This window comes from Corylus avellana, chromosome ca6 (genome assembly GCF_901000735.1).
Source record: "Corylus avellana chromosome ca6, CavTom2PMs-1.0".
Classification (NCBI taxonomy): Eukaryota; Viridiplantae; Streptophyta; class Magnoliopsida; order Fagales; family Betulaceae; genus Corylus; species Corylus avellana.
The window spans coordinates 17,266,797-17,286,522 of NC_081546.1; the positions used below are offsets into that span (position 1 = coordinate 17,266,797).

Here is a 19,726-nt window from a genome sequence, read left to right on the forward strand (position 1 = left end):
AAAAGAACTCCATCTTAGTCTCTTGGAAACAAACAACATCAGCCTTCCAACTTCTAAGCAAATTTCTAACCCTCAACCTTTTATCCCTCTCATTCAAACCTCTCACATTCCATGAAAGAATTTTCAGCTTCATGATTTAACTCGACTGGCCCTCCCCTTATTTCTTTCCCTTGATGAATGCTCCAGAAAATTTACAGAGGACTGCAAATTAATAAGCTCCCTCTTGCCTTTTTTGACAATAGGAGTGCCCACTGCCCTCTCCACTTCTTTGCCTCTGTTGTCAGCCATAAGCCTCCCAATGGTCTCCTCAAGCTTACCTTCCTCACCATCACAAGTTAGGCCAACTTCCTTACAAGCCTGAATGATAAAAAATTTCTCCTGCACCTCCAATTGTGTCTCCTGAATAGAATCTGGGACAAAAGACTCCTGATTGCTAGAACTCACCTCTTCTGTAGGAGCTCCAACCATATTATCCGCCTGTGATATGCCACACCCCATCTCCTTACCCAGAAGACCCTTCCCAGAATCACCCTGACACCCTCCCAAACCAACCTTCTCACCGACACTGGTAGCAGGCCCAGAGAGTTCCGGAGACACCCCACTGCTGGGGTGCTTACCCAGAATCCCAGAAACAGCAACCCCCAAGACCCCCTTACGATCACCTTGGTCGACCAGCCCCTTCTCCAGAGTGGATAGAGGCCCCTGCCACTTCATCGGGGAAGCCATCGACACTGTAAACTCAGCCAAGGAGTCCGCCGTAGCTGTATCACCCAATGTGTCGACCCTTGTCGGACTCGCCGCCCCCTCACTGAACACATCTTCCTTAGTTGGCACCTCTGCCGGAGAAGTGGTTGCTAACTCCAGGGCCGAAGCAACCTCCCTGTCGCAGGACAACAACCTCTCCACAGAATGGGCGTAGATACCGGCGACACCCACCAAAGACTTTGGGTCTCCCTTCAAACAGTCCAGCTCACCGGCCGGAGGCGCCGAAACTTGATCACTGGACACGACCTCTGTCGGCGCCTCTGCCGGAGACGAAGCGCCAGTTTGCGCGATAGACTCGGCATGGAGCACCCTGTCGCGAGACATCGGCCTAATCTCGGGACTACCGGCGAGGTCCACCGGAGCGAGAAGTCCACCCGACGAACACTCCGGCATGTCCACCAGCTTCGCACCACCCTTCGAGGCCTCCCCTTGCTCCACGGGCCGAACAGCTTTTCTCCTGAAATAAGTCTTAACCGGATGGTATCTCTTACCATGGTTGGGCCTACCCCAGAAGACCTTCCTGGGCTGGGCTATTTCCCCTCCTGCTAGCCCATAAGCTCCCGAACCCCCAGGCCTAGGTAGAGCACTCAGGCCTTCCACAAAACTGATAGTCCTCTCCAATCTGTCGAGCCCCACGTCGACCTCGCCTCTCAGTCTTACCAACGTCTCCTTTGCATTAATTAAGTCTTCTTTAACACGAAACCAGGCTTGCACGACAGGGCTACCTGCCCCCTCCCGTCCCTTCGCCTGATCAGCTCCGCAAACCGAGACTGGCAGGCTCGTCGTGGTGATCAACCTGCTCGCCTGAACCGGAAACCTGCTCCCCGGAGCTCCGCCGAGAAGACCCAGTGTCTCCCCTGCCTTTGGATTGCTCGTTCCCTCCCCATACAAACTCTGATTCATCTTCGGACCCTCCATACCGCCCCTGTCCGACCTCCCTGCGGCTAGGGACTCAAGCAGACCCTCCTCCTGAGTATCCGAAAGCTGGTCTTGCTTATTCTTCCCTATAGAAACCTCCTTCAACCACCTTGGGACCCTGGCAATTGGCTCAGTGAAGGTATCGAAGCAGTCCTCTGTCCTCTGCAGCGATGACCCCATAACTTCCGCGTAGCTCCTCCTTCTCCCCCCTACATCATTTTTCTTAATAACTTCCCTAACCTCCCTAGGCTCACACAAGGAAAGCTTGGCGAAGTGCACCTCCGTAATGAGACGTTTCCATCCTTGACCATGACGTCCTTCTGGTATAAAGACCGAGCCACTCCTATGCCTCCCATCAAATTCTTCAATTGTCAGGAACCTCCCATGTCTGTTAGCACATTTCTGTGCAATTATCCGTGGATACCTTGCTCTGGATTGGTCCCAAAAAACCTCTGAGGAATCCACTGCCACCAGGTCCTCAACAATTCGTGCCAACCACACCACCTCATCCTTGTGCAAGAAGATGGTTTTTTGTTTCCTATTGCCTCTTTCGAATATTCTCACCCCTGAAACCCCACTCTTAATCAGAAATTCGAAAGTTTTGGACTCCACATTCCACTTTCTCGAAGTAGCCATACCGCTCCCTAGATCACCAGCAAAAAACTAGACCCCCAACCAGTAACCACGCGCCACCTACGCGCCTAAACTCAGGCGAGGTTGGAATAGAGAGAAGAGAGAGAAGAGAGCATTTACATGGTTTACAATTATAATCTAAGATTTTATACTTCTCATAACTTCTTGGGTGTCATAGAGAGGGTCATGCCTCAGCGAGTGGCACATCACTTGGCTTGTTGGAGAGGGTAGTTTGGTAGACTTTTTTTTTTTTTTTTTGATAAGTAATAATGATATAAAAAACGCAAAGGGGCGCATCCCACATAAACGGGAAGTATAAACAGAAAGCGCCTAGGAGGGAGAGAAATAAAAAAGAAAATCAGAAAAACTAATCACTAAAGGAGCTAGCCAAGCGGCCGTCCAAGAGTAAAGAGTAAAGAAGAAAAAATGAGTCAATTCCTTTATGGTCCTAGTGGAATTTTCAAAACATCTAGCATTTCTTTCATTCCAAATACACCACATAAGACACAGAGGGATCATCTTCCACACAACCACGCTTCAAGTTCGCCCTCCCGACCACCAGCTATCAAACAAGGCCCTCACCCTGCAAGGCATGACCCAATGCAACCCAAACCGCTTAAAAATCGTGTGCCAAAGAGTACTTGCGAGCTCACAGTGGAGAAGAAGGTGATTGACTGACTCTCCGGTCTTCTTGCACATACAACACCACTCCACTACCACTATGTTCCTCTTACGCATCGTATCATGAGTCAAAATTTTGCCTAGGGCCGCAATTCACCAGAAAAAAGCCACTCACTGAGGCGCCTTAGTACGCCAGATGCTCTTCCAAGGAAACTCCTCTTGATTAGAAATGGACAAGGCCTTGTAGAACGACTTAACCTCGAACTTGCCCTTCTTGGACGAAGACCAGCAAATACGATTACACTGCCTAGGGAAACCTTGCAAGAATACAACTGATCAAAAAAAGGAGAAACCAAATCCATCTCCTAATCTTGGACCGATTGAACAAAAATGACATCCCACTCAACAATCCCATTCCTCCCAACAAAATTATCCTTCACCCAAGCTTCTTTGTGTCTGGTGATACTGAATAAGGATGAGAAGGCTTGCTTCAAGGAATTGTCCCCACACCAAATATCATGCTAGAATCGAACTTTCGAACCCTCCCCCACCTCAAAACGAATACCTTTGGCAAAAAAATTCCACCCTTTACGAATATGCTTCCATAGACCCACACCATGAGAACCCGAAACCTCCTTCGTGCACCACCCACCTTCTTGGTCTTCATACTTAGCTTTGATCAGCTTACATCAAAGAGCCCCGTTCTCATTTGCGTATCTCCAAAGCCATTTCCCCAAAAGAGCTTGATTAAACTGGTGCAACCTCCGAATGCCAAGACCCCCAAAGCGTAGAGGGCGGCAGACTTGGTTTCAACTTACAAGATGCAACTTAGGCTCATCTCCCATTCCTCCCCACAAGAAATCTCTTTGGACTTTCTCAATCCTTTTAGCTACACTAACAGGAATCGGAAACAGAGACAAAAAGTAAGTCGGAAGATTAGCCGAAGTGCTCTTAATGAGAGTTAAACGACCTCCTTTAGAAAGATACATTCTCTTCCAACCTGCCATCTGACGCTCCATCTTTTCGATCACTTCATTCCACATAACCGTATCCTTATACGGCGCTCCAAGAGGGAGACCCAAATACTTCATAGGCAACTCGGCTACACTACACCCAAGGATATTAGCTAAAACCCTAATGGTAGACATTATAGTTTAGCAATGTGGAAGTTGATTCCATCTTGCTTAATGTGGTGTATTTGGAGAGAACACAATGATTGGAGTTTTGAAGACTGTAAGAGGACGGTGGCAGAATTAAAGACCTTTTTCTTCAAAACCCTTTGTCACTAAATGACTGCCTATAATTGTTTTCATATTTCCAGTGCTCATGATTTTCTTGATCTTTTATCTTTTTCTTGATTGGTGTCTCTCTTATATACTTCTCATATATTTGAATTGCGCCCCCTTTGCGTTTTAATAAAATTCAATTACTTATAAAAAAAACCTTTTTTTTTATCCACCTAAATTTTATTTTGTTTTTATGTTCTGTTGAGTTTAATCTGGGTCGTGGCTGCAAAATTTGTTAAGGGAAATAAGTAATCCAAAATTAAATGTATTTAGTTTATTTATGATTTCATATGCAAATTAATAATGCTTTGTATCTTTGAGTGTAGGCAAATTGTGCTGTTTGCAAGGCCGATGATAGTGGTGCAACTGCTTTGAGTCTCTCCGCATCTTGTAAGGATTTGTATGGGACCCAGTGCATTGGCCTATATGGCAAAATAAGATCGTGGAAATCTGTAAGTTCAGTCTGATTTTTCTCCCAATCCTTTGATCCGTACAAATTTTTAAATTATTTTATCACCTGACGAAGTGACTGATTGACTGCTTGTTTAAAGGTTGCAATCATTCAAATGTTGGAAAAGCAGATGGGGCCAGAGTCTTTCCGCAATGTGAGAGCCCTTGATACTTTGTTGTCTGGCTAGCAGTATTTTTATCGATGATAAATGAGAGTGTCTTTGAGTTGTTATTGCATGTACTGGTTTTTGTGTCTCATTGTTCAATATTTATTTCTTGAACATTTATTTTGTTACTTCTTGGTATTCTAAAAGATACTGGGGCCTCAGCATTTGATGAATATTATAAGCAATATGTGATTCCTGAAGAGTTGTTTTCCTGATAGTGGATCCATACTTTGGTGTATTCCTTCAATTTGGTGTATTCCTTAAGATTGAGATGGGACAAGCTTTGTTGGGTATCTTCCAAGAGAGGATTGTTTGATGTTTGATCATACTAGAATGTCCTTGTGTCTCATGATAGTACTTCTCTCTCTTGGAAGAGTATTTGGCGGAATAAGGTACCCTTGAGAGTGGCGTTGTTTGCTTGGTCACTATGGACAAGGAAGACGCATATTATTGTTGTTGATTGGTGTTGCATGTTTAATAAGAGTGGAGATTGGAAAGGAATGCTAGATGCTTCGAGGATTTGTCAAGGAACCTTGAGGACCTTGTTCATTTCTTTTTGTACACACTCTTCACTTGGACCGCAGGCTGGCTTGCACCCTTAGTGATCATTTTTCCTTATTTTCTTTTTATGTTCTCTTCTTCTTAGTCGCTCTCTTGTATACTTCCTGTGTACTTGGGTTGCCCCCCTCTGTGCTCTTTTAATGCATCATTATTTATCAAAAAAAAAAAAAAAAAGAGTGGAGAGTCGGTTGATCTCCTGCTCCGTTGTGAGATTGCCAGTGCTCTTGGGAATGCTATCTTCAACAATGTGGCTTGGGTTATGCCTAGTCGAGTAGTAGACCTCTTTGCATGCTAGAGAGGCCAAGTTGGTCGGTTTCATTTGGTTGCAGTATGGAGATGATACCGTCCTGCCTTATTGGTGTCTTTAGAGAAACAGAAATGATCGGAATTGTGAGGATTTTGAGCGAACATCAGTGGAATTAAAGGCTTTTTTTCTTTAAGACACTTTACCATTGGGCTGCTGTCTTTGATTTTAATATTTCTAGCTATCAAGCTTTTCGAAGAGCAGAAATCAATTGTAGCAATCCTCATAGTTATACAATCAACATGCATAAATAGAAAAACTAGAAATTAACTACAATCAAACCATTGTGCTTGGAAAGGGTTACATCAATACCCCACACTTGGGTTTAGCTGCTTATGCTCTTCTAAGCTCCAAAGACAATTTTACTGAATTTTTGCTCTAAAAAGCGGTGTCTCTGTTTACAATGTTTAGAACCCTATTTATAGGGATTTGGAAAACCCTAAAACCCTAGAAATCCTCAGAAAGTCGGAAGTCAGTCTCCAAGTCCAATTGGGAGACTGAAAACCAAGTCTTTGCTGGAAAAGGACTGCTGCCGTGTTGTACACACCCGAGTGCACTAGATCCGAGGTCTTGTGCGCTCGAGCTTAGCTTTTGTGCGCACGAGCGCAGGCATGCGCTCAATCCCTGGCCGCAGACGCTCGAGCGCAGTGCGCTCGATCCTAGGGGTGCTACGATCGATCCTAGATCCAGAATGCTCAATTTGTTGTCTTTTTAAGCCCAATTTCCAATGGTTTGTCAAATGAGACCTGAAACACAAAAACAAAACAAAATCAATCAAACAACAATGCTAAGGAATTAACATATGTAAATTAAGGGGCATGAATGTGCAACATTCAACGCTTATCACACTCCCCAACTTACATATTGCTAGTCCCTTAGCAATACAAAACAGAAAATAAACTGAAAACAAAAAGATAAATCCAGCTTTCGTAGGATGTACGGTTGCATTTAGCGTATGCAACAAGCCTTTTAAACCCCTAGGAATTCCCTAGAGGACGAGTGAAGTCTTGTGAGGGTTTTTCAGGAATGATACCCACAAACATTTTATAACCATGTAATCCCCAAGAATGCAATATCATGACCATCATGGTTCTCAGTCATTAACATGCTTAATAAAACAAACACTATCTTCACAATTTCAGGAAATTGTAACTTAGCTCCAATCACGGCAATTATGAAATATTACAAAATTCAACTAGTGTATGTGAACTCAACACATAGTCATGGGATATCAAAACTATCTCAATCATGCATGGATCAATACTCAAAATTCCTTAGACTCCCCATCGGATAAAACAACCAAGGCACATAATTTCCTTTTTTTTTTTTTTAGCTCACTTAGATCCCTTAAGCTTTCTGATTGACCCATGTATCGAGCGTTAGGCCAATGACTCCCAAACCAGATGGTTTTAGGGCATTAGGTGTAAAGACACCCCTAATGACTTACTAACTCGGGTAAAAAAGGCTACAAAGCTAAGCTACTTTTCTTTTTTCCTTTTTTTTTTTTAGATCTTTTCTCTTCTTTTAATTAGACGTTCCTCTTGTATACATTATGTATACCTGGGTTGTGCCTTTACATTTTTTAATTATACTTGCGATTACTTATCATTGTGAGGATGTTTTAATTCCCCATTGTGCTTATTTAAACAGATATTGGGAGGAGTGGAGACATAAGTTTTTGCTTGTTTTTCCTGTAAAAAGACAAGAAAAGATAGGATCCTAGGTTACATGTCCTCATGAGGTTTATTATTGAAAGAATGTTCTGCTAATAATTTGTTCATCATATTTTTCTCACCCACATCTACTGCTAATGAGGCCATGTTTTCCTGCTTTTTCCAGTTTATGCTTATTTTTTTGTTCATTAATTTATTGCTTTTGTTGTTAGTTGTAGGCTTGCCTATGATGTATACCAATGTTAACTATGGTTTGTATGGTGAAATAACAATTTTCTCTAGTGATGGTTTTCATTCTTGTTTTGTTCGTACAGATTTTGCAGACAATAGTGTCTCGGGCTCAGGATGCAACTCGTACTTCAAGATCTCTCAGTACGAAGGAGGTAATGATATTCTACTACTGCAAAATGTTATCATCTATCTGTACATTTATGCCAACAACTTAGTGAACTTTGATTTGCTCTTTTCCATTAGGACAATCCAATATGAATGAAAGATTATTAGCATTATTTGCATTGTTAGAGTTCTTGAACAAGGAGATGGACTGTAGCTAGATGGAAGTTTGAGTGCTGCAGGTTGAGGGGAGTTAGGCATCCTTTAGTAGAGAGCAGGCTAAATAACAGTAGCATATTACTTCAAAGTAGGAGCCTAATGATGTCATTTGTATTATCCCCTAGGAGGGTAAGATCTTAATAGTTGTGTAGTTGGCCTCAGGAGTGTTATTAATAGTGAGTTTTGGTGTCACATTAGTCATTTGAGAACTGGCTGTGTCATCTCTGTAGCAGACCAGTTAGAGCCAAGATGAAGAGTTACTGTCTTGGAATGGGAGAGAGCCGTCTATAGGGGACAAAGAATGGTGCAGGCATGCTGTTGTCCTTGAATCTGCCACTTTGTCCTCCTCAGGCCAAGATTAGGGACTATATAGCTATTGCTTAAGGAGCTGGCTTGCTCATGTCCCTTTGTAGAAGTGGTGAATAGAAGGAATTCCAACCAAGTGCTACCCTTTTTCAGTAGCTTTCCTCCTTTGTAACAGTCCATCTGGGATGTATTGGGCCACGCTAAGAATGTGCATCAGGGCGTCAATCTGGTTCTAGAGGTGATGTGGAGGCTCAAATCTGGGAGTATATAAAAGACCACTAATAAAGCAGAAGAAAAACACAAATCAAGAAACTTTTACGATATATATATATATATAAGTAATTGTTGTATATATCAAAACGCTAAGGGAGCGCAACCCTAATACACAAGAAGCATATAAAGAGAGCGCCAAGAAACACCCAGAAAAGCCCTAAACTCCCAAGGAGCACCCACAAGAGAACCCAAAAGGGAAGCCAAGGCTCACCCACAAACCCACCAGAACTCGCCCAAAAAACCCACAAGAAACCCCACAAAACCCTCGGGGACTATAGCGTAATAGTCTTGCCCTTAGTCCCAGGCCACGCGACTTTTATGCTAAGATCCTCTTTCACCTCATTCAGCCACGCAACCTTTCGATCCTCCTCATCGCCCTCCAATAGCCCCGCCTCCCGTGCTACCTTATTTTCCCAACAAAAATCCTCTTCCACATTCATCAAGAGCTCCAAACAATATTCGTCCTTTAACTCTTCACAGTCCTTTATCTTGACCTCCATCCACTCAATCTGCCATTTTTGGGATTTGGTCAGATCGTAAACCACAGTTTTGGAGTCAGAGGAGCACGGCCTAGTTGTACTATTAGACCCTTGCGAACTGGAATCCGGAGCAAACCCATCCAACCCAAGACGAGAACCCGACCCATACAAAAAAGATGGAGAATTTTGAATCTTCCGGGAAGGCTGATTGGAAACATGCTCCGGAGAATGAATTGCTTTGGCAGGCGTCCTCGTCGAATTAGAACCTCTGGCGACTAAGACCCACCTTCGGAATCTGATCCAGAAGCAAATCTGGACCGGTATTGGAACCCACAGAGACCACCGGCAACTCAGTATCAGGAACCACCGCCGGCCTAGGAAGCACCATCACAGGGTCGGAAAGTGACGGTGTTGCAGTCCCAGCTAAAGCTATCCTCGGCGTTTGGTGGGTTGAAGCCGCTGTCTGTGAGTCCTCTTGATCTGCTTTCGGTGGCGGTTTGTTTTGAGTTGGCGCATGGCGGTGAGAACGCTGGTGAATTGCTTCGAGCTTGAACTTGGTTGCCTTGGTTCGTCGGCTGCAGTCACCAACGTCATAGCGAAGAAGAAGGGGACAAGTTTTCTTCGTCATTCACTGGCTGAAGAAGCTTCTAGGGCACTTTTGCTTTGGGTTGGACTAGGTCAAATGCTGGCTGGGTCATCCTGTTGGGTTGCGCTTGATGCCCAAAGGTTTCTAGGTTAATAGGATGCACTCTTTTAAGCCCAAGCAGGTCAGCAAGGTCTTTGGGTTTGGTTCTGTGGACTCAGGTTTGGGTTTTGAGCCCAGTTCCAGGAATTATCCGCAGGTGTTGGTCCCTAAATTTGGGTCTTCGGAACCGTGCTCTTCATTGGAGGTCTCGACAGAGAAGCTAGTTAGTTTGTTACTGGTGGCAGGTCTGACTATGGGGTTGTTGGAGGTTGGGTCCTACCCGGTGAGATCCGGAGTTACTGTTGGTGTTTCTTCTGCTTTTTTTGGCCCCTATGCCGTTGCCTTTCTCTATGCAGCTTCCAGTCCAGCCCAATTCTCCAGGGTCTGTGGGTCTCTCCATCGCCGGACGTCTTGGGTTGCTGTTTGGGAGGCTTGTCAGTTGCTGCTACGATTCATTCAGAGAAAGCGTTTTCTCTCCTCTCCCCTCCAGCTATTTCCAGCTTGCAGAGGTCTGCTGTCTTTTTGTCGCCGGAGGTTTTCTGCTTGTCAGATGCTGGCTCGTCGCCCTTCTCTTTTGATGGGTCTCCTGTAGGTGCCTCTTTTGTAGGGGCAGCTGCGTTGGGGGAAAGGCTCTGCTTGTCTCTTCCTGAGATGTCTAAAAGTGAGACTCCTATCCTCCCGTTGGTTTCCACGTTAGAGCTTAGATATTACCGCAGAGCGAAGGAAAGTAGAGGAAGGGGAGCGGATAAGGGAAGGAAGCAGTCAAAAAGTCTTTGGATGCTCTCTCTTAGCCATTGGTTGGGACTGTATTCCAATCCACTCTTACTAGTTTACTTTGGAGAGGTTTTCTTTTCCTGAGCGCTTTTGGTGTGATCCAGAGACCCTCAGTTGCCCAACCCTATGGTGGAGTCGGGTCTGGTTTTGGAGGGTTGAGTCAGTCTTCTCGTGTCTACGAGGTGGGTGAATCTTGGGAGAGAGGGATTTTGGGTGAGAAGCCCCTAGACGTCGCCCCCTTCCCCGCCTAGGCTTTTGCTGGACTTGCCTCGGAGTCTGTCTTCCTGTGAGGTGGGAGGTTCTTCGTGTGGAGGTGATTCTGTAGGAGCTATTTTCTCTCATGCGACAGTGCTGTGTCTTCAAGCCATGGGGGTCTCTTTTGAGGGGAATACGATGGGATTTTTGAATCTCTTGGCTCAAGTGGATCAGGTTCTGCATCATGAGGTCCCAGATCTCATTCCTCCCTCTTCCAAGCTTAAAGGGAGCAGAGAGTTGAAGAATTTAGAGTGCTCGATCAACTTTGATGCTAGGAGTCGGGGCTCTAGTCAGGGCAAAAGCAAGAAGGCTTTTGTTGTGATGTAATCTTGTTTGGTGTTTGGGGGTTCTTCTTTTCTTGTTCTTTCTGTTTTTTGCGTCCTTTTTGTATACTTCCTGTATGCTTTGCCCGCCTATGCTTTTTATAAAATTTCTCTGATTATCTATCAAAAAAAAAAGAAAAACTGATTGGAGCTGAGATTTGGTAGGAGTGTAATATATAGGAATCTTTCTATAATGACACGGGTATAACAGTTTTCTTGAAAGTTTGGCAAGTATAAGGTGCATTTGGATGCTATCACCCAAAACATTGGGAACAAGCTGCTGGCATTTCCCCCTTAGAGTATTATCTTGTAAGGACTGCCTTGCTGGTAGCTTTTCTTAAAATCTTCATAGCACTTGGCTATATTTAACGTGCTTGTTTATTGTAAAAATTATTCAAGTTTATTTGTGTGGTAGATTGTGGGCCATTCTGTTTGAATTGTCTGTCAATCACATAGATTTGAATGGTTGATGGGTATACAACTATGTGCTTTTAGAACATCTAACACAATTAAGACCAAGCTACATTCCTTTCTAGACTGAAAAACAAACCATATGGTTTTTGTTATAGTTTGTATGAACGGTTTAAACACAAAAGGCGGAGGCTATTATATTATTCAACTTATATTAACCTAATACAGGCATCCTATTATATAGGATTAGGGAAATACCATAAAGACTAAAATACCCCCAAAACCCTAATGACTCAAACCCTAACTCTTCTAACACTCCCCCTCAAGCTGGAGCATATACATCATATGAATCCAGCTTGGAAGATACAAGCAAACGAAAAACAACTAGAAAACATATTCTAACACTCCCCCTCAAGCTGGAACAGCTTGGACCACACAAGTTAATTAAATAAAACTTCAATGCCGGTCGAAAACTCGTTGGTAACTTGAACAACCATTTGATCGGTTCTCGCCGAAAAACACCAAGGCCGGTCGGATGCAACGATCACTTGATCGGTTCTCGCCGGAGAATCCAAGGCTGGTCGGATACATCGATCTTGGGATTGGTTCTCGCCGAAAAACACCAAGGCCGGTCGGATGCAACGATCACTTGATCGGTTCTCGCCGGAGAATCCAAGGCCGGTCGGATACATCAATCACAAACAACAAACAAACAACAAATTTTCACATGATTAACCATCAAGATTAGCCGTACCGGAAAAACAAAAAACTTTGCCGGAGCTTCACTGGACATACGCCGGAACTTCGTCGGGGCTTCAAAAAAGTGGCTGGAAACACACAGAACAGGCCGGCAATACCTAAAAACAGAAGAAAAACATTGAAAAACAGAACAGAAACAGTCACTGGAGGCTCGCCGGACCTTTGCCGGAGACTCGCCGGAACTTGCCGGAGAAGACAGAATACTCCGGCCACTTTAGACAAGACAGAAAACCACCACAGAACCATCCGGCCAGCATCACAGAACATCAAAAACAAACAATATATATATATATTTTTTCACCGGAAGGAGTTTCGGTCACTCTAAAACAAGAACAAAACAGCTCTACGGAACTCTTTGGAGCTCTTTGAAGGTACTGCCCGTGTGGGCTAACCCACACGGGCAGTGCTGCCACCAAGAAGAAAATTAAACTACCCAAGAATCGAAACAAGCTCTGATACCATGTTATAGTTTGTATGAACGGTTTAAACACAAAAGACGGAGGCTATTATATTATTCAACTTATGTTAACCTAATACAGGCATCCTATTATATAGGATTAGGGAAATACCATAAAGACTAAAATACCCCAAAAACCCTAATGACTCAAACCCTAACTCTTCTAACAGTTTTAAACCCTCAACTTCTTTTCAGAGAACTTTTATCTCTTTTGAGGACAACCTGTTAAATATCCTTGTCACTTCTCTATCTTACAGTTTTTATGCTTATCCATAAAAAGGTATGCTTGTCCAGAGAAAGGTGTTTAGAGAACAGATCTAACTTTTCTATACACTGAAATATTTGAAGTATTTGAGACAGGGTCCTTGTAGTTTCAGGACCAACTTTGTAACTTATTTTACTTCCTTTGTCTTTGGATTTGTCTCTAGTAAATAGACCCTGCTGACATGACTGTTAATTATATGAATGTATGTTCTCTGATATCTGACATCATTATGTTTTAGGGGCAACTGCTGGACTTTTGTAGTATTGATTCATGATGCTTTTAAATGAAAGGATGTTGGAGCTTGTTATTAATGTTGAAGGTTGTATATGTGTGTGTGCATGTATGCGGTTATCTGAACTTTTATCTACTGTGAGATGCAGTTCCGGCATTTGGCTAACAAGGTTGGAAATCTTGAGCGTCCTTTTCTTAAAGAATTTTTTCCTAGGTGGGTTGGATCTTGTGGGTGTCCAGATCTAAGGTATGGTTTACATGGTAAATGTTGCTCTTTAAGTTATCTTTTGTTAGAGTATATTTGAATTACCCTATCGTTAAGGATTTGATGAGGATTTTATTATCTTTGATGAATATTAAATTAGCTTAACTTTAGGGATTTGATGATGATTTGATGAGATTGAATTTGACTAATATTATATTTCATGTGTAATTAGAGCCTTTTGTATTGTAAACTTATCAACTGAATATGAACAAAATGTAACCCTTAAGGCTTTATCCTGTGGATGTAGGTCATAGACCAAACCACGTAAAATCTTATCTCGTTTTCTATTTATTCCTCTGTTTATTTATTTACTCTATTTCATTATTAATTCCTATATGGTATCAGAGTTAATAAAAATTAATAATGAAATAGAGTAAATAAATAAATAGAAAACGAGACAAGATTTTACGTGGTTCGGTTTATGATCTACGTCTACAGAATAAAGCCCCTGCGGGTTACATTTTGTTCTTATTCACTTGATAAGTTTATAATACAAAATACTCTATTTATAGAGCTTACACATGAAATATAATCTTAATCAAATCACTTAATTTAGGGTGATTCAATCTCATAAAATCCCTAAAGTTAAGCTAACCTTCATCAAAGATAATACAATCCTAATCAAATCTCTAACTTTAGGGTAATTCAAATATACTCTAGCATCTTTAGACTCTTCTACTGATTTTATTTGCTTGTATGCTGTCCTGGGACTTTAATTGTAAGGATGGGGTTCTCCTATAACAAACGGAAGAATATGGTTGAATTGGCGGTGTTACGGGGATGCACAGCTTCACCAGATTCCAGCGCATCAGTTCTGAATGTTAATGCAGATTCGGAAAACAGAGATGGTGACATTGGTTGGCCTGGGATGATGAGTATCAGAGTTTATGAGCTTGATGGTATGTATGACCATCCAATTCTGCCAATGGCTGGAGATACATGGCAGTTATTGGAAATACAATGCCATTCCAAGCTTGCTGCCAGGCGCTTCCAGAAGCCCAAAAAGGGTTCAAAACCTGATGGATCTGACGACAATGGTGACGTTATACCTGCTCTAGATATGCGCTCCAGGTATATACTGTTGTCTGTTAGGGTTTTGTTGCTTTTTATTATTATTTATTTCTCGTTTTTGTTGAAAGAGGATCTAGTTTGTATTTGGGGAAGTTACAGGTTATCTTCCTATAACGTTATCGAATGAAATGTTATGTTATCCTGTTAGTTGGTGTTGCTTGGTAGTGGTTAATTTGTTGATCACTTATTGTTGGATTGTTTTGCAAGAAAATGTTTGCATCACCTTTAGCTTTTGGAATTCAATGGGTGGTGCCTAAGGAGGTTGAGGGCTATTTTAGCTGGAAATGATTGTTTGATCGAGAAGAGTAGCTTCCTTTGGAATGAATTTTTCTTTGCCTTATGTGCATGATTTGGAGAGAAAGGAAGAATTGTACTTTTGAGGGTGTTGAGGGGACTATCATTGATACTAAATCAACTGTAATTGGGAGGGCTTCTGTCCTTCTTTTGTTGATTTTGTAGATTATATAAATCTTAGATTGTAATTCTATAGGAGATTCTCTTGTACACACGTGTACCTGAGTTTCTTCTCATTTCAATAAGATTTTCATTAATTATATAAATAAAGAAAAAGGATTGAATATGAGAGAATGAGAGTGGAGAGCACAGATGAGAGAGTTGTTTTGAGTTAGTCAGATAAGTGTGGTGGTGGTTAAGTGTTCTGCACCTATTATGGAGGTTGTGCGAGGGCTGGAAATTGAGGATCTTCCAGGTTCGCAATATGTTTACTTTTTTCTTTTTATTTGTTACTATTTTTAAAATTGTTTCTAATTGGTGAAGAAGATGATGGTGTAACATGCTCGTGTAAAATCTATTAACCACTGGCCATAATATGATTGGGCCCATATGACTTTAAGTGACGATTTGGTGTAGTATGATTGGTCAATAAGTCATATAATCCTCAAGTGCTTCTTGTACATTGAATCGGATGGCAAAGTTAGTGTTTTGAATTTCAACTGCAAGGGTGATGTTCACAGGTTGAACTATAAGGGGGCTCCCTGTTTTATGGGCAAGACATAACGGGGTAAATTGTAATTTCCCTTTATATTTTCTTGAACTTATTAATTTTATTTTCTTTTGCAGTTCGGAATCCCCCTTGTTATGGATGAGAGCAGACCCTGAAATGGAATACCTTGCTGAAATTCATTTTAATCAACCTATACAGATGTGGGTAAGAATGAAGGCCTGCACAATTTTTGTTACTATTCTGCCATGCTTTTCAGCGTTATACTCTTGCCTGGAAAGTTTTAAGCTTGTGAGAAGCTGGTTTTTTTTGTGTGATTAAGTACTAATGCATTAGGAAAAGCAAAATGGGGTATAACTCTAGTACACAGGATGGGATAGAAGAGGAACACTCAAAAACAGAAAATCTATCATCTAAAATGTAAGAGTTCAATAAACTGTCATTAGTAGCTGCTATGCAATCACAGAGGCAACAAAAAAACAGAAGCTTCATTTTCAAGATTGGTAACTCACAGCCCTCAAAATCCATTTTCTAAGATTTTCTAGATCTCCTGATTTTTGTTTGTAATCTTTAGGTGTACTTTTCTTTTCTTTTTTTCTTTTTTTCTTTTTTTATTTTTTTTATTTATAATTTTTTTACTACATCAAAACAAATTATTTATCATTTTTTTTTTTCACTACATCATTATTACTTGTCCAAAAAGCAAAAAGAAAAAGAAAAAGGTGCTTTCCTCTCCCTCCAAATGCACAAAGGAGAAGATTTTCTGATCTCACTGGTAATGTGTTGGCGACCAATAATCATATATTGAAGTCAAATTTTGATTCATCATACTTTGATTCAAAAAGGAATCTTAAATAGCTCATCTTTGTACTTCCACTAAAATCATTTACCGCAAGGATGTTGGTTGGTATTGTATGCCTCACAGGTTTGGTTATAGTTTGGATTACCCACTGGTTGTATAGTTGGAGTAACCCTAAATGCAATGGGAAACTGCCACCTGGTTCAATGGGCTTCCCCTTTCCCGGGGAGACCTTGGAATTCTTCGCCCCCCATTCATTCTACGATATCCCACCCTTCATTAGAACGAGAATCACATGGTACGTATAGGTGTATGGTTTGGAGCTGCTAATATTTGCTAGATGCGCTGGAAGATTTGCCTGAGTATGACTTTGTGATGGGCATATGCTACGTATTGTTCCCTACCTTTTGGGCCTAAGTTAAATCTTTGTAACTACCTAAAGTTGGTTTATTAAGTCCTTGGTCTGGGGATTTTTGTTTCACTATACAGTAAGAACTGTGTGAAAACTGAGTATTTTGGCTCACTGGACTGAAGTTTTTCTGAGGGGTCTTATCTGGGGATTAGGGTGGGTTACTTGCGTCAAGGAGCAGGTCCTAGTGCATGCACTCTGACTTGATGGTTTATTCAGAGTCCTTTAGGTCATATATGATTACTTTCCCTTCTATCAAACCATAAAAAAGGGATAAAAGGTTATTGGAATAGTTTTAGTTTTTGTCAGGCAAGTTGCTGATGCAGAATTTCATCTCTGTAAAATTTAATAATTTTTTTTAAAATAGTTTGGATCTTTTGACCATTTATCAGTAATGTGATTGGTAAATGGATTTGATTCTTGAACGTAATTTTATTCTTTTGGTACCTAGTCTACGTGGTTGATTGTTTTCATGGTTCAAATTTGTATGCTGGGCAGTTCATGGTAAACCTTATTAGATATTTAGTTGTATCATATGCCACTAACTTTTCTTTTTTGGGGGCTTTTTGTGAATTAGTTGTTTCCATAATAACATATTTGGAAAGTACACCAGTTAGAACTATTTACGGATGTAAGTAGCTTTTAAATAAAATTGTGTTATGAAATTGTTAAAGTTAAACTTATTCTTATCAAAGCTAGGTCATGCGTTTGAACCCCAACTTCGTCAATTCACCCTCTTTTAATTAAAAATGTTCCATATGTTGGGTCTGACCTATTAAAAGGGAGTTTGAGCTCACACGTGGGGGGGTGTGTTAAAGTATTTGATTAAATAATTAAATTTACCATTTCCTATCAACTTAAGCTTTTGGGATAAGTAATGATTTAATAGAAATCAAGCCCTTATCTGGAATTTTGTTTTAAAAACATAATCTCAAAAATTTTTGGCACCACAACATTTTCAAAAAAGTTATTGACATTGCTAACCCCCCACCCCCGCGCGGCAATCCTTCTTTTGCCAAGTAAATTATGGGAATGACATCAATGCGATATTGCACAAGTGGTATTTGTACACAAGTTAGTTATCAACAATTCACTCAAATTTTGAGTGTTTAATTTAGCTTTGTTAGGGAAGTGGTTGTGGCATTATGTTCATGAAAGAGTGGTGGAGAATTATTATGGACGCCAAATTCGATTCTGAGTGGGGCGGGTGGCTCTCCATCGATCCACCAAGGCCACATGGGGTGGGACTTTGGTAGTATATTAGTAGGGGGTGGAGGCTGTTTTCTAGCCATACTAGGTTTGATTTTGGCGTTCTCTTGGATACGTCCTGTGTTCTAGGGTTGCGCCTCTCTGTACTTTTTGGTATATACAACATTATTTATAAAAAATAATAATAATATTATAAATGGCACCCACCATAATAACCAAGAGAAAATCTATTTGTCATTCAAACTAGTTGCTTGCTTTGTAGAACTGTGGACAGATGAAGGTAAAAGATTACTATACTTTTCTCAGGGGTTACTATTGCCACCTTTTGGTTAAGAGTAATACTTTTCCACCCTATCTGAATTATGTTGGTCGAGACGGGTGGCTTTTTACACATGCATTCTTTAGATAGTACAATCCTTTTTATCCATTTAAATGATATGCATTCAAGAATGGGACATGTAGGGAACTTAAACCTGATTCATTCAAAGTGGCCTGAAGTCATTATTCCAGACTTTTACAAGTCACTTGCATAGTGTTTTTGAACATGATTTTATATATTCTATGTTTCTAAAAGCATGGGTTCCTTCTGCATCCTCTCTCTCTCTCTCTCTCTCTCTCTCTCTCTATATATATATATATATATATATATAGAATTGCCATCAAGATTTTTCTTTCTAAGCTGTTGCTTAGCATCTATTCTTCAGGAAAGTCCCTACAGCTATATCTTTTTAATTCTCCAAGCCTTTCTAATTCAAGCCCATAATTCAAGTTGCAATAATTCTCAAAGCAAAATAGGAATGGCAGTTAGATCTACAAATGCTTATATGAGAATTTCATTTTTGTTTTTTTGGGGGCCAAGAAGAGATGATGATTTGGCCTTAAATCTGTAAACCCAATATGGTTTATGACCCTAGTTTTTTCAGTGAAGTTGTTTCTTTGTTATGCCTACAAATGTCAATCAATATGGACGCACAAACAAATACACACATACATACATTTGTATCCGTGTGTATGTATATGCACAAACATGAATTACTTTGTCTAATAAATATTGTGATCATATTTGCTTCAGCTGCATTGCTTCATGATAAACTCTTTTAACCATGTTTAAGTTTGTTAATCTGTTCTTGATTTTGTGACATTGGTATGCTTAATCAGATTAATCAGTTAGAGAAGGACAGGGATGTTATTGCTCAGGCACAAGCAATTGCAACTCTAGAGGCGTTGCCACAACTTTCATTTTCTGTTGTTAATGCCCTGAATACTTTCCTCACCGACTCTAAGGTTTTAATTGCTCTCTGAGGTGTACTTGGTTTTTAATAGTATTAGGGAAACTGGTTATCTGAACTTTTATTGTTCGGTATCAAGGCCTTCTGGAGACTTCGAATTGAGGCTGCTTTTGCATTAGCTAATTCGGCATCTGAGGTATTTAATTATTATTCACCTTATTCAACATAGATGCTTTGACTATATAGTATTTCTATAGAAATTTAATCAACCAAACTATTTGTATAAGTGATTTTCTGTCGGACATATTTCTTGAATTTGACCATATTATTTTTAATAGCTGTTTAGTTCTGATATATGGATACTTCTTTGTTTACAATAAATCGCTAGTTCTGGTTCTCTACTGTAACAAAGAATGGTTTTCTCAAGCTTGTTCCATTTACTTGTTGAACCAAATATTTTATTTGCTTATAAATCCTGGAAAGTGCTAAGCTTTGTATGATGGTTCTAGGTGTGCTTATGAAGAGTCATCTGTACTTTCTAGTGCTGCTCTAACTTGAGATTTATTTATCTTATAATGAACTTAGACAATGGGGAGCATGAAGGATTAACTTGTAAAATAGATAGTTGTGAGGTT

The 19,726-nt window shown here is 40.8% G+C and overlaps 1 protein-coding gene across 1 annotated transcript in view; it reads left to right on the forward strand.

The window, feature by feature from the left end:
• Positions 1 to 19,726, forward strand: part of LOC132183674 (transcription initiation factor TFIID subunit 2) — a 67,883-nt gene that overhangs the window by 29,992 nt on the left and 18,165 nt on the right. The window contains exons 9-16 of the mRNA XM_059597046.1: positions 4,550 to 4,675; positions 4,775 to 4,828; positions 7,693 to 7,761; positions 13,298 to 13,395; positions 14,137 to 14,484; positions 15,565 to 15,652; positions 19,021 to 19,146; positions 19,231 to 19,287. Coding sequence (XP_059453029.1) covers positions 4,550 to 4,675; positions 4,775 to 4,828; positions 7,693 to 7,761; positions 13,298 to 13,395; positions 14,137 to 14,484; positions 15,565 to 15,652; positions 19,021 to 19,146; positions 19,231 to 19,287 — 966 coding nt within the window. The remainder of the gene's footprint in view (positions 1 to 4,549; positions 4,676 to 4,774; positions 4,829 to 7,692; positions 7,762 to 13,297; positions 13,396 to 14,136; positions 14,485 to 15,564; positions 15,653 to 19,020; positions 19,147 to 19,230; positions 19,288 to 19,726) is intronic.